This window comes from Ciconia boyciana, chromosome 5, assembly GCF_034638445.1.
Source record: "Ciconia boyciana chromosome 5, ASM3463844v1, whole genome shotgun sequence".
NCBI lineage: Eukaryota > Metazoa > Chordata > Aves > Ciconiiformes > Ciconiidae > Ciconia > Ciconia boyciana.
Window position 1 is genome coordinate 57,330,787 of NC_132938.1, and position 15,913 is coordinate 57,346,699.

Genomic DNA, 15,913 nt, shown 5'->3' on the forward strand with positions numbered 1-15,913 from the left:
TTTAACATCTCTGCAGAAACAATAAAAGCCCAAAAAAGCTGCTATGGTAGTCTTTCATTTAAGACAGGAGGACAATAAAAACTTGAGGAAGCATATTAAAAAGAAATGAGAAGGGCAACCAAAAGGAAACAGAGACTGCTAATAACAAGAATCAATCATATTCTGAAACATGGAGCTTCTCTAATTATCTAATATTTTATTAGTGAAGATTAATTTGATTTTGAGTCTGGTGTTCAGCAAAGTGAGGGTAGGCGTGTTGGGAAAGAGAAAGCTGGGCCCATGGCTCTTGCATTCTAATTCTCATTCTGCTGCAAATTGTTTGATTATTTGATTTTTCAGTCAAATTTTTAAAAACATCCATTCTGATGTCAACATGTTATCCATGTCAACAACATGATGCTGTGTAGTCATACTTAAGTGAGCTGTCTGGGGTGCCAGAGGTAAGAGTGGTAATATACCTGTCTTTTAGCTCTAATTTTAATAGCCTTATTCCTTCTAAAAATAGAGTCACAGATACAGTTCTGTGGAATAAATACAAATAGGAAGTTTCATAACAGCTCTGTTGGACTAGACAAATATAGAATAAAGTTCTGTATCTGCCTGTAGGTCAAAAAAAAGGTCATTTCATTCTATCAGAAGGACCAAAAAAGGGGGAAAAGATGAAGCTGTTATTGAAATCATAATGGGACTTTGGGACATGATCAAGTTTTAAGTTTTAAAAATGGTGATTTACTTTGATAATCTCCTGATTTGAAGTTAATTATTGGACTTTCATTATTAATGGCTCACTGAGGCAGCAAATTGTAACAGCTCCAGAGTTTACATCAACAAAACATGTGAGGAAAGTTTTGTGATTTAAAAAAAGTGCGTGAAAGTGGAATTCTCTTTAACATTGGGCTTTATTTTGTCATTCTCCTATTGCAATACCTTTGATCTGCAAGTAAGCTGAACTGAAAAATAGGCTGGGATTTTTGCAGAGTATCAGGCTAGGACAGATGGGTAACATTTGGCAGAACCTGCTCTTTAGAAAGCATTAGGTCAAATCCATAGTTTTTCTCTTTCCTAATAATTTGTTAAAAAAAGTTACGTAGGTATTTTTGATGCTATTATGTTGACCCATGTTGAGCAGCAGTAAGCCTTGTAGGCTATTTTGCAGTAATGCAGAACTTTGGTGTATCATAAATATAATTTTATTTACATTTGTATGAAATATTGGCATATGTATGTCATTCTTTTCAATTACTTTTGCATATAAAGAAATCGAATATATATGTAATAGCTCTTCAAACACCACAAGTTTGCTTGCATACTAGGAATAAAAGAAATAGTAAGATGTGAGTAGGATCAGCAACTACTCACTGTCACTGTTAGAATACCTTGTTTCATTCCAGAGCAGTTGCTTTTACAAAGACTTAAACTTGTTGAAATGAGGAAATCATTATGGAATTGCTGAGAGAACAATAACTGAGAAAGTCATACTGTAGATGTGCTAATAACAGGAAAAAATGCATAAAAATATACTAAGTGCTCATTGAAGGCATGTTATTTTATGCTATATTGCTACATCTCCAAACTTTCACTTTCACCATCAGATATCTGCAGAGAATTTCTAGGCCTACACACAGAACTGGTTGTATAATGAAGCGATCTTGGGATTGGAAATTAATTGCCAGCATACATGAACCACCTCTTTTGCATGCTAAGAGCTAGTAGGAAGGGACAGTGGGTCTTCAGTGGCCAGGGCCAGATGGCTTAAATTCTGCCTAAGTTACTGTCTTTAATTTTGCCCAAGAACTGTACCACAGCCAGTAGTCACAGATGGAGTTAAGACACATGACCCTTTAGGATCATGCACTAGCCAGTGGCAAGGACATATTGGCTCCAGAACTATCCCCTATTCAGTTTATCTTAGGCTATTTTAAATGTTTAACCCCCTAAGGTAGCTAGAGGAACTATTGCACTGGAAGCAATGTAACTGTGGTACTGTGCGGCGTGAGCTACAGAATAACAAATGAATGAATGCCTGTGAAGCAGTACAGGGTAAAATCTGTGCTGCTTCTGATACTTGAGCTGGCTTGATCAAAGCTACTGGTGGCATCTCTGCAGTGGACTGCAAACAGCCTGTTGGAAAAGAAGCACAAAACGGGAGAAGAAGACCACCTGGAAGGGGTGGCCAGAAGTGTGAATAAACCCACATAAATTTGAGTCTGTGTTTAATGACCAGGTGGTCATACAGCAGTCTTGGATACTTTCATGCTCACACCCCACTGCAGGAACTGCCTGCTCCACAGAAGTCTGTGTCAGTCCAATAATTTCACGGTGCACACAACAATTCATACTCTGTGAATATTTGGATGTTCTAAAATGATCAATGGAACATATCACGACATACTTTTTAGTGAGTTGCAACCCATGACCTTTCAGTATTTTGGGATGTTAACAATTTCTACTGGAAAATCATCTGATACGATCCCATCATTTCAGTTCCCTCAGTAGCTTTATCCTAATTTGTAGCTTTTTTTGGTTTAATTTTTTAATGAACATGAATGTGTAAGGATGAGCTTACTGGGGCAAAACTAAAGCAGAGTGTCTTGTCTGAAGCACTGGCTGAACTTTTACAGAAGGCAAATGGGAACCAAAGTTTTAAACTATGTCCACCCAGGGCCCTATTCCTGTGCCCTGGAATAGGGCAGTCTGCAGATCCAAGGACGTTCCTTGGGATTCACTTTGACCCTCAGTTTTCCTCTTGACTCTGCAGAAGTGTTCTGCAGAGGTAGCCAGGAAATGGTTAAAGGTACTGAACGCATCAGGTGTGATGTGGTGTAAAAGGAAAAGGAATAGCAGTGTGAATGGGGAAGGAGGGATAGACTGCTCTTCTGTTTGTTTTACATGATGCTTCTTGGTACTACAGAGAGCTCACCTAAACACAGCTGTGGCATTGTTCACTGTGCTCCCCCCAAGGGAAGATTTTTATTTGTCTTTGGGGGCAGGAGAGCTTGGAAGATGTGGTGGGGTGGAAATTGTGATTTCTTCAGGGGGTTTTCAGACAAGAAATAGATCAGAGTGAATAACAGTAGTAATTGACTCACTTCTGACACCGGTGTCTCACACTGCTAAACGAAGGAAAACATTTCCAGTATATTTGTATCTGACCATTGCACTTCAGTCCGTGTGGAGCAGAGCTATTCTTTACTCACTGCAGAAATCCAAAACCCTTTGGATTCCCAAGGAACTGTATTCACCTTCGTTTCCAGTTTCCTAGCATAAATTTAGGAACTTTCAAGGTAGTAGGTACTACATATCTGTGGATGTTTTTGTCAGAAAAATGAAAAACCTTACTCAGACCATCCTAGTAACTGCTCCGCTAATGACATGATCATCTGCAGCAATACAAGTTAAATCCTCAGCATCAACTAAAAACATTTTATCTTTCTGAAAACCTCAAGATAGATGAGAATCTTAAGCTAAACCCAAATTGACAATGGAAGAAATCTTTGCCTGGTTAAAGATAGTATCACTGGCTTTAAACTATCTCCTCCATTATTAATGAGAAGTAACAGTTGGGAACAAGATTGTTCCCAAATCACAATCGCATCACTGCCAGGAGGAAAGTGTACTGATTTCCTCCTGTCTTCACCCATCCTCGGAGCAGAGAGGTAGAAGAGTTGCTAAGAATCTAATTTTCTCTTTCATTTTTAGCTTTATGGAACAGAAATGCATCTGGCTGAGAATGCCACCTAAAATTTGCAACAACAGAAAAGCATTATTATGAACTTGTCCACAGCACAGACAAAAGGTACAACAACATGTTTCCCAATCTTTGCACCTGGAAATGACAAATAATGTTTCAGAAGATGGATTAAACCTTATAAAGTCTTAACTACCATCACCAGAAAGTGCTGCAGTTCTGCCAAGTCAATTCAGGCAGGATGCATAACATGATTTGAATATGTAGAAAGGAGTTTTGTGAATAATGTCAGTGCATTGCTAAAAGGAATAAAAGATCTGAAGTACAAAGCAATCTGTTTTTCTGAAGGAAAATTCAGGAATTTATTGGATTTCTAAAGCATCGGGTAAGTTATCTCTCCAGCACAGCAAATGTGAAAATTATGATAAAGAAAGGAATATTTCCTAGGGGAGACTCACAGCACCTTCTGAGAAAGATGGTCTGTCAAAGCATTGCTGTTGGAAATCTGACAACTACATCTCCCCTTTACTCTATGGAGACTGCAGCTGTCCTATTCCATTGTTGTCAAGAGCACAAAGGTAAAGTTTTTCCCTGTCCTGTTTTCTTTCACAGTCACAAAGATTTATTTTGCTGCCAGTAATCAGAAAAAAATCAAGCACTTTGAAACCATGTTCTTACCAGACCTCTGGATATGCACAGATGGCAATGTAAATAGTCTCATTAGTTAAAATCAGGAGGAACCAAGCAGCTCAGAGCTGTCTGTGAGAAGAGCCATTAAAAACAGAGTCTGAAGTGATTTCTGAGGAGGCGGAAAATGCCTCTGCCAGCTGCAGAAATACAAAGAGGAGGGAAATTTGAAATCCTCTCCCTTCACACACAATCTCTACAACTCCTTATCAGTATGAATTAGATGACATTGACTGAGGGACAGATACTGTTTTCACAGGTGGGGAAGCAAAACCCTGAGCAATGGCTGCTGTTACAGGATTAGTATTAAAAGATGGAGCACAGAGGGCAGCTGAAGTCAAACAGAGAGAGGAAGTGTTTGTTGTAAAAGAAAGCAGGAGAGTAAAACCAATGAAAGGCTGAAGGAGAAAGACCAAAGACAGGGAGAAAACGTGTGTTAGTGAGAGATCTTAAAGAAGTACAGAGGAGCACAATCGATGAACTATTGAGGGCTCTGCCTCTCATCACTTAACCATTGTTATCTCTGTATTTTTATTTCAGCAGAGAATCTGATCTCAATCTCTCACCCCTGAATTTTTCCTCTCTTTTCTCACCTGTCCACAGCTATCGCTGTCATGGAGTAGATGCTGGCGAAGACAGCTGTGATTGGGAAGAAGTTGTGGAAGCGGCAGTAAGCCTCTCCAAAGTACCACTCACTGTGCAGCGCGTAGATGAAGTTGATGAGAGTATTGAAAGCAGCCATGGAGGCATCGGAGAAGGCCAGGTTCACCAGGAAGTAATTGGTCACCGTCCTCATGCGCTTGTGAGCCAGGATAATCCAGATGACAATGAGATTTCCAAAAATGGCCACTGCCACCACACCACCATAAGCCAGAGACCACAGGGCAATGCGCCAAGAGGGTTGCACAAACTGATTGGAGAAGTTGGTGGCTGAGGATGCTACAGGGGGAGAAGCATTTCCAGCTGGTGCTCCCAGCACCTGTCCCCAGGGATCGCCCGCTGCAGCAAGGCTCATGTTCCACCTGCTGCTCATGCTCACGTTCCAGTTGGCTGTGGGGACAGAAGTCATCTCGGATGTTCCTCTCCTCTCTTCCAGGAATGATGTGCCTCTCCCACCTCCCTCTCCCAGCCCTCCAAAATCCCCACTAACAGATAAGAAGAGGAAAGAAAGAAAAAAGGAAATAAGGCAGCACAGCAGGTACTGGGAAGGAGAGATCTGTCAGAAAAAGCTTTGGCTACGGTGTTCAAACTGTTACAAATGCTGTACTGGCTGAGTCAGGAGAGCTACCTCTGGGTAGAACAGCATCCCATTCCTCCTCTGTACGGCCACCTCTTGATTTTGGTTTTGCTGAAGGAGAAGGGGACTGGGAGCCAAGGCACGTTTTATAGGCTTGTGAGTTCCCAGCGTCATGAAGGGAGTGGAGCGGTAAGATAACACCTCCTTCTCTCTGTTCTCCCTCCTCCCCTTTCATTTCATTCATTGCCAGCAGCAGGCACTTTCAGGAGCTGTGGAGAGCCCCACCGGGAAAATGAATTATTGTCTTGTTTTTGTCGAGGGATTTGTTTTATATTGCCTTTCTTTAAGTTTCATTATTGCGCTTCCTTTTTAAATAGTCTTTTTGCCCTGTCTTTGCAGGACTAATTAGCTGGCTTACTTGAACATCCCAGGACTGAGACTGCTATTTATTAAAGCTGTTTCCAGATGAATTTATGAATTTATTCCAGATGAATTCAGATCTGCTTTTTTGCTGCTGTCTTTTCATTTAGTACACGCTTTCCTTTTAACCATTCTGTTAACTACAGATTTGGAATCGTGACCTCTTTCAGATGAAGAAATACATCCTGCTGCTCCCTAATTTCACTCTTCAATCTGTAATATGTAATTGACATCAAGAAACATTGATAAAATTAAAATGTGACTATCTTTTTCTTACAGCACTAACTTTGGTGCCTGTAAAGCCATTTGCATGTTCACCAGACACTGATTTTTGTTGAAACACTATGCAGCCCTAAAGACAGATGTCCTTAAATATGGGTGAAATGGTAGGGGTTTGTTTTCTTTATATCTTTGAAAAAAATTTTTTTAGTTCTTTTTACTTATTTGCATTTATTCTACACTTAGTACTATTATTATTTTGAGCAAACAATATTTTTATATGCAGTGATTTCTATACTGGTAGAAAAGGGTAAATGAGGAAATTTAACACCTGATGTTTTCACAAGCAAGAAATCAGTTTTCTTGTTAATATGTTAACAACAGCTGGCATTGGGAATGCATGCTTTGTGCAAGGGTTCATTGCAAGGGACTTCAACTAACAAACCTTTGTTATTCAATAGGCTGCAGTCTTCAGGGAGAAAATGTGTTTTAGTGCTGATCTGCTCCATGCTTCAACAGTTTAGAGCTACTACTTGTCATCAGCAGAGATTTCAACTGTATCACAGTAGTGGGAGCTATTCAATGCCCCTATCAGCAATGACACATTCTACACTTTTTTAAACAAAAGCTTTATATAAAAATCAAAGATTCCTGTGTGCCACTTCCTCCCTGCTGTATTTACCCAGTGGAAGTAGTGTCTGCACTTTAATTGTCAGGTCTTCATTGCAGTTTTAATTTGAATGACTGCAATTGTGGCCATTTCTATAGGCTTCTCAGGTCTTACCAGCTGACACAATCCCAAGCAGCAGCCCACCCCAGGCTTAGAAGCTCTGCTGAAAACCACCCTTTGCTACAGCATGTCTAGAACCTACTCATATGCTGTGGGTCCTCATCACAGGAAAACCACTGGAATTAATCCCACAGTTCCATTTCAAGTCCCACATCTTCCGCATCGTCTTTCATCCTCTCCCTGGAGGTGAGTCTGAAGAAGGGAATAGTAGTTCACATGCTGTCTCCCCAGTATGCTTTGTGCGGTGTTCTCAAGAGATCCTGTGGTAAGAAGCACAGTCAGCAGAGACTGTAGTAGTGCTGAGCAGGTTGAACCACTCTTTAAGTTAGCTTAAACTACAGTGACCTGTAGGATATATTTCTCTGCATTTTGGGCATGTATAGAGGGGACTTTGGGAAGGCAGTGAAGAACAAGCAGTTGAGTAATTCGGGTGCACTCGCCTGGTAAAATCAGTGGGGTGCTGGCCACAGCGTTAGTAGCTAGGGCTCCTTGTTGTATCATTGTCCAAAATAGGCCAGTGGGATAGGCTGAGAGAATCCCATACCTGGACAAAGAAATCTGACTTGCAATAGATGATCTGTCATAGGCAAAATCCAAGTAAGAAATTGAATTAACTATGGTAAAGAAAATCTCTGTGAGTCTGAGTGTTGAAAGAATTCAAATGGTGGTTCCAATGAACAAGGAATACTGGACTGACTAGTTATAGCAGAGACTTGGACACTCAACTCTAGAAGCTTCACTCGAGATTTTCATATGGCTATAAGCCAGAAAGCACAAGCCCAGCCCTGTGCCTTATACCTTTCCACCTTTATGCCCAAACTAGGAACTCCAGACTGTATCCTTTTACTAAGCTGATGTGTTTTCCATAGGCCCACACCAGCTGCCCAAGTCCTTGTGTCCCACGTGCTTCTGTTGCTTCCACCCAGCTCTCCCAGCCTCAGCTCTATTACTCCTTTTCCTCAGTTTCAGCAGAGACACAGGGACCTTACTTCTTGCACACAGTACTGCTAGGCGTGCAGCAGAGTGCAAACCTATAGGAACAACATGCAGTATAGCGCCTGCAATAACTTCCCCTGTATAGAAACATAAAGGATCTGAGTTTGAACTATTTGCTCTGCATAGTTCATGGAGTCACATTCTGGTCTTGTGTGCAAATTCTGTCTCAGTGGTGAATTCCCCTAAAAAATGTGCAATATGCAGTAGTTCTGCACCAATGCTGCAAACTAGGGGCTGTATTTTGACTTTGAGAGCAGGAGTCTAATTTCTTGTTCCTCTTTTCTCACAGGAATGAAGCTTGTTCTAGCTCTCTGTCTTGGAAAATTGCTTGCCATTGCATACCACCTGTTCTGGAGAGACCATTCTCATACGTATTTCCCTAAGCCTCTACAGTGCCCCCGAGGGAAATTGTTCCCCTCAACACATTCCTAGTCACGGTGTGAGAAGTTAGTACAAATCAACACCTCATTATGCAACCAAAGCGATCAGTAAATTGAGTCCTTGAGACGTACTATAAACAAAAATCAGGAAGCTGTTTGTATTCTGTGTTTGTGAAATGTCAGCCAGACCACCAACACCGTATGTGAAGAAAAGTGTCAGCTTTGGAGTGCAGAAATGAAAGTATCATTGATTCCTGCCTTCCTCTTCAGGGGTACCCTGAGGAAACTGAGGAAATATGCCACTCCTGTAGGGAACTTTTTATACACTGTGCTCTTCCCCATCCCCTCTTCTCCACGCATGAGGAGAAGAGAAACTGTGGTGTACCATTAGCGTAGTTCCATAATGGACAACCTACATTTGTCATTAGTCGCTTGCTCAGTAAGCTGGATGTTATCTGTTGTGTGGCAGCAGGTATCCAAATCTGGCAGAAGAGGTGGCTGAGTATCTGGAGCTGTTTTGTTTTGAGAAACCGAACACTGAACAGCACAGGCAAATGTTGGGCAACTGGATCAGCCTCCCACGGGGAACATTTACAACTCCTTTCGGAGATGACTGTAAAAGTTTGCTAGAATAAATTCCTCTGTGCTCTAGCTTTCATTCTTATTGAAACCCTAGAGGAGCAGTCTGGTACAATCAATTGGAGCAAAACTAGGTCCTCCTACATCCCAAAGACTACAGCAAAGAAGGAGGTTGACCTGCCCTTTAGCACCTGTCTTGCTAGCATTTTATTTAACTAATTCAGGAAAGAGGGTAGGCAGCCACTAATTGGCTCTTGCCTAGAGAGGAAATGCACTTGGACAGTAAGGTCAGCTGTGCTTCTCCATCAAAATTTGTGTTGATTGTACATGTACTGATTGAAATTTGGTCAGCTGAAGGTCACCAGCATTCAGTTTCTCAAATAAGTTCCACAGCAACTTTGGTGAAAACATTTGTATTAATAACTTCCGTGTAGCAAAATCTGCCCGACTGTGGTGAAACTTATGCAAAGGAGCAGTACAAAAGACAAGGAGCTGTGGTTTTTCTCAGTCTCTTGTAGAAAAATAAGGTGGTTGTAGAGGGTAAGCATTCTGGCGTTTTCTCCTAAAACTGTTACAGGTACATGATTTCTTATGTTAACTTTTGCCCATTCCAGCTTATGCATATTCACAGTGGGAAGGTTTCATTTTCCTCTAGGTATGACTGTACTCAATCTTAGAATGACTGCGTTCTGGTCATCTGCTATTTGCTGTTCTCTTTTGCCCTTCCACTGCTAACTACTTTGTGCTTGTACAGTCAGCTGTGGTTAAACTTGCGGCTATTAGCAGTTCCCCATTCCCAGCCTCACAGAAATACTTAGAAATGTGAAAGAAATATCCGAAGTGTGATCAGGAAAGGAGCAGCAATTGTTTGTAGTTCTTCCTTTGTGTTATATAGCTTGAAGCTATTTTTTCACAGTTCCAGCAAAACCTTTCCTACTGAGCCCAGAGTGGAAGACAAGATCTTGACTTAGCATCTTGACTACAAGGTAGATTTAGAAATTATTCTCTTCTTTGCTATTTATGAGACTATGATTTAATCTTCTACAGGTCTTCTGGTGTACTTGAAGTTTTCATCTGAAGTCAGTCTTCCACTAAATTCATCTGTGCGCTATGGGAAAGAGAGGCAGAGAATATCAGCAGTAGTGCACAAGTAGGGATTTGTAGCAAAACAGCAGCCTGCACAGCATATCTATTTAGCATGAGTGCTAACTGCATCATTGTTAAATACCGCAGTTCTGTTGCACAAGACTTGTCCTCTGTGGTTCCTTTCTTTTGTATGTAGCACTGAGGGCATTGCTAAATTTGCTTTTGGTTTTGGATTTGCTTGCTTGATTAGGCTTAGCCTAATGACTTAATTCCCTGCCTCCTTCCTCCAGCACCCACCTAGAAGAGATGATCCTTCAGCAGCAGCTTTGGTGGTCCAAATTTCTTCTTCAGCTTTGATATCTCCTGTTCATCAGTCAGTCATGAAAAGCTTTAGCTACGGCAGGAGAATTTTTGCAATTTAAGGATGCTCAACACTGTCCTATTTATTATGGCTACTTGTTAGCATTGTGCTGCTGTCATGACAATGTCAGCCTACCTAGATTTTGAACAGTTTGCTTTTATTTGTGTAGCTTAAAACACAGCTGGAAAACTCAGTTTGAAATTGGTTTCTGATTATTGCTTATGAATGCAAAAGTCTTCTTCCTGGCACCAACTGAAAATGACTCAGTAGGATATCGGGCAACTCCACAAGCATGTGAGTAAGGATGTTGCAGCAAAGGGGTAGGCCAAAACCAGAAGTATTGTATGGGCTCTTCATCATAGCTAGAGGGGGCCAGAAGGGTGGGGACAGTCAGAGCCAAAGAACTGATTAGAGACAAGTTTTCTTCTGGAATATGACGCTGAGGTACAATGTCACTGAAACTACTTTCAGAATAAAGTAAAACTCAGCAGGTCTAGGGATGAGTTACGGGAAATTAACTAACACTAAATAGAAATTAAGACTATTCTGAATTATAGATAATCATAAATTATTTCATATGAGAAAACTTTTATTCCTCTTTGATGAAGAAAGAAGCAGCAGGATTTCTTCAGCTACTGAGAGTTTGATCTTCTCATCCTCCTGAAAGGCTAAATACACTTCGTTTCTGTTGTCACCAGCATAGCTTAGCCCTCTGGTTTTTAGCTGCTGCACATAGGACATGACTGAAGGAGCTGAATAGCTGGTACAGTGAGGTGCCTGTGTCAAAATGTAATTTGTAGGGCACAGTTGTTCTGTGAAAAATAATTCTTATTCATTTGCTTTCCTGGTCAGCTAGGGCTTTGAGAGGAAAATACATTATACAAAGTGCGATACTAGCAATTTTTTGGAAAAAATTAAGTGGATTGATTCAAGTGGTTCTTCAACCTGACAGCAGCATATCTGGAGAGGAGGGAAAGGCAGAGTGAAATGGGACGTGGTATAATAAACATTTCTGGGGCTATTGTGGTTAGTCTTCTTTCCTGCTATTATTCTTTTCCTCTTTACATTCTTTGTTGCAGTCCCTGACACAAATTAGTGTGAAACCTTCACTGAATTAAAATGTTTTTCTTCTAACCGTTGTACATTCTTTATTTTCTCCAGTGGGAGACAAATTATTTGGAATTGTAATTCCAGGCACCTCTACCTTTTCATCTGTCTCCAACTGCTCAAGTGCCTGTCTAATGTCATAGGTGAGATGAACTAGCAACTTACATATATGCGTGCACTCATACATGTTTCCCCATATTCTTCTTTTCTTTTAAATTGCTTTAATAATAATTTTTTTTTAAGTTACATTTAACAACAGAATTATAAGGTCACATAAAACAGAGATGAAAATAATGTGTTTTATTAGATCTTGCAGGTTGTGAACCTACAGTCTTGAAACTAATGGGTAGCTGCTGTTGCCACCTGAAAATCCTGCAGGACTGTTTGTAAGTCCACTAAAGTCACTAGAGAAGACACCTACTGGCAACACAATTTCCTCTGTCTCCTACAGGGCTCTTTCCAGCAATTTGTTTCCTTCCAAACATCCAAATTAAGGGGGATTTTATTGGTGACTTTTCTGTCTCCTGGAGTTACTGAATATATGTTAGATATAATAAAATGTACATACATACATTTTCATACATAATAAACTGCATATTTTAAGGTGTTGAGCAAGGTGAGGAGGCGTGAATGGAATCATTGTAACTCGGTGCTGAGTGAAATTAGGAAATAAGATTTTCAGGTAGCTTTATCCATGTTATTCATAGAGCATTGGTGATGCATCTGTGTTTCACTGTTACCTGAAAAATAAAACAAGGAGGCTTCTTGACTTTGCTCTTTAATAACAGGAGATGCTCCCAAGCTATTATCATAGGTCCATAGAAGTATTCACACCAATAGGAAAATCTACAAATTCACTATGGCATCAGAAGGTGTAAGGATCACTTCTATATGTAAAGAATGAAATCACTTTAATCTGCTGAATCATAGAGTATTTGGCATGAAGTGTTATTTTTATTTCAATTGTCCAGCTGTGGCGCTCTGAGTATGGCTGTAACAGGGATGTATATATATAGGGGTCTCTAAAGTTGCCTTTTCATTCTTGAATTTTGGTAAAGCATAAATCAATTACAATATGAAATAATGTTTTGGAAAAAAGCAAGAGATAAATAGAAATTTCATAAGACTTATATAATGCTGATGTTAGAATGTTCTCTGACTGAATCAATTTGCCTTCAATAGGTATTACTGGTGTTCATTTTAAAGAAAGAATGAAAATTTCAGACTTGATCTGATGAGCAGTTTCCGTATTATCTTGCTATCACTGTCGTATCAAGAGAATATTCAATGTTATTTTCTTCCTTCATTAAAAAATAATTTTTATGGGTTGTTCTTCATAAAGCATTCCAGTCAATTCACAGATTTAGAATACTATCTACAGAGTATTTCTAAAAAAATAGTATAATCTCATCCATTTTAGAAGACTGTCTAATTGGAATGCTTATATGAGACCATATACTGGCAGCATAGAAATAGTTTGTTACTCTTGTCTTTGTTGTACAAGGAAAAAAGTAAAAAAAAAAAAAAAGGTGTAAATCTACACATTATATTACTACGTTCTTATGACTTTTGTCCAAAAATTATTTTAAATTCTGAGTGCTAGAGCAAGATCAGAGTCAAGTGAATTTTGTAATTGCTTATGTGGGAAGTATATAATAACTTAGTAGAAAAGCTGTATCTGCAAATTGTGTAGCAAATACAGGAGGGAGCCTTTTGGCAACATAGCAAATTTTGTGTCTTGAAATGTATCTTTTTGCATTGGAAGTAAAAGATAAAAAAGAAAACATTCTCAGCTTCTCTCTCAAATGTGGGAAAATATTTGCTTTCTCCTGTTCTGCATTTTGGAATCTAAGATTCGTGCCCTGCCTGCTTCAGAATCCAGTTTTTCATCTGAGATACTTCAGGTGCAGGTGGAGAGGGGATCTGAACTTGGCTTTTCCACCGCGTAAACCACTGCCATGGCCTACATGCTGACAATGCCTTGTCATATTTTGTGCGTTTGCCTATGTGTCTGTCAGTGGAAAAGAAACAACTGTCAAAACTGATGCATAAGGATCATTGTATTTTTATGACATTTTATCACAAACATTCTATTTCTAAAGTATAGAGTTTCTTAAGCCAAAAGGTCTGCTAGTTAGTTGGTTTTCAGCAGAAATAATAATTTAATTTCTTTTTCCAAAGTTCCAAAATATGATCTGCCTATGCAGAGTTTTATGGAACCCATTATTGAAATAATCATGTCTTGAGAACTATTATTTTTCAATGAAAGTTAATCACTGTTGCCAAACGTAATTTTTTTTCTTTTCCTGTCTCTTCTCCCTGATGCTTGGTTTCTGGGTCTCTGCTGTGTGATCTTTCTCCTTTCTTTGGAACTGGAATGAAAGGAAAAACAACTATGACCATATCAGCAAAATTCAATTTGTGGCTTCAAGAAGTCAGTCAATCTCTTGCACCTTTTCTGCAACCATTGGACCATCTTATTTCTGCTATGATATATATTTACAAAAAAGTTCTTATTAATTTGATTTCCTATATTCATGTTGAAAGAAGATTATTTATGTAAGAACAAGAGTACTTGGCATTTGTCTTTCATCATTCAGAATTAGAATTTTTCAGCATGAGAGGACTCATTCCTGCAGCCAGCCCAAGGAATGACACTCTGAAGTTGCCTGGCCAATTGTTTATTGACTGCTGAAGATCACATACTTGGTTGACATTCAGCAAGCTGCATTAGAGTGCAAAAAATGTGAGAAAATACGACTGATTGATTACAAATTGACTTGAAATTTTTTAGGTCATTATGACTCCCGAAAAGCTGTGATAGTAAAAGCAAAAAAAGAGGATGAGCAATAAAGAGGGTAATTCTGTTAGTTTTTCTAAAGGCAGATTTTCTAGAAATATGATAATTGTAATTTCCCTCCTCCAAGCCTTCCAGACAACAAATATTTTTTCCCACAAGTTTTCTGCAAATGGTTCTGTAAATTGCTACTCTGTTTCTGCCTGCTCAGTAAACTGTATTTTTAAAACATTCTAGCTTTATTCACAAGGCCAAAGAAGCTTCCTGCTACACTCATTTTTTTAAATTGCTTAGAGTTTAAGGAAAAGCAGAATAATTGCATTTTGAGGCTTTTAGAAAATCATCACATTTAATATCCATAACCTCTGTGAAACAAACAGATTAACCACAGCAGATTAAGGAATCAGGAAGAATTGAACATTACAAGTAGTAGTAATAATAAAACTAAAAAGTACTATAGCACAGTGGATTATTACAGAAAATATCTTTACTTTAAAAAGCAGTACAGCCTAAACTCTTCATAGAAGTCGCTGTAAGGAAGAATGACAGGGCATGCTGATGCTAGGTTAGGTATTCATGACAGTTTCTGATCTCACTTACACTGATGTTGACCCAGAATTACTCTGATTTCTGGGGAGTTGCTCTGAATTTCTGCCTTTCTAACTAAAGAGCAAAGTCAGCTTTTAACTCTGCATCCAAAAGTAAGGTTTTAGTTTCTCTTTTTATCTTAGCCATCATTTAAAATACTTAAAAGTTCCCCACCAAAAATGAGTTGTGGTGGAGATAATCCAGGAAGAGCAGGTATAATTTAGATACGAATCAGGCCCAGATTTCATCATAATTCTAGGAATAATTTGTAGTGCTGAATAGATTTTCCTTGCTTTGATCCTCTTATGTAATAGGATGTGCTAGCTCCCTTATGGGGGTCTGATCTATCAAACTCTTATTCGCAGTGATTCCTCTTCCTATACGCTAGAGAAAAGTATTTTCTGGGCTAAGTTGTTCTCTCATTTATGAAGTATTACTAGAGGATTAGCAGAGTTCAAGAAAGTGTTTTCTTAGTAGCTTCTGTGCTTCTAACATGCAACTAATGAGTAGAAGATTGACTAAAATAGCTTCTAATTAGAAATTATTTTCAAAACTATTTCCTGAGTGTTTTGTTTTGGGCTTTTGGTGAAAATATTTAATTTTTCTGCTTTGTATAAGCCTTAGTTGTGCTGTGGAGAGGAGGAAAGTGAGGGTATTTCTCACTTTTTGCTTCTTTTAGCACACAGTATTTTATGTATGCTGGTACTGCTTAGTCTGTGCCTGATCTGCAGTGCCACAGATCCTTCAGGTGACATATTCTGTAAATTGTAGAAAGAGAGCCAAGTTGTACTAGTTTTGTCTTAGCATGGGATAGTGTTCCTATTGCCTTTTCTTTTAATTGAGCTGACCTGTTAAATCACCTGGCTGCTACATGTTTTTGTGCTACATCAGCCCTGTTCAGTATTCTTGACACTGCTGAAAACCAGCAGTTTTTAGTTTTGAACATGTGGAATGAGCTATATTTACTTGAAAAAATAA

At 39.2% G+C, this 15,913-nt stretch overlaps 1 protein-coding gene across 1 annotated transcript in view; it reads right to left on the reverse strand.

Moving 5' to 3' along the window:
• TACR3 (tachykinin receptor 3) overlaps window positions 1-5,444 on the reverse strand; it is a 41,389-nt gene extending 35,945 nt beyond the window's left edge. Inside the window, exon 1 of the mRNA XM_072862274.1 lies at window positions 4,969-5,444. Coding sequence (XP_072718375.1) covers window positions 4,969-5,444 — 476 coding nt within the window. The remainder of the gene's footprint in view (window positions 1-4,968) is intronic.
• Window positions 5,445-15,913: the final 10,469 nt, after the last annotated feature.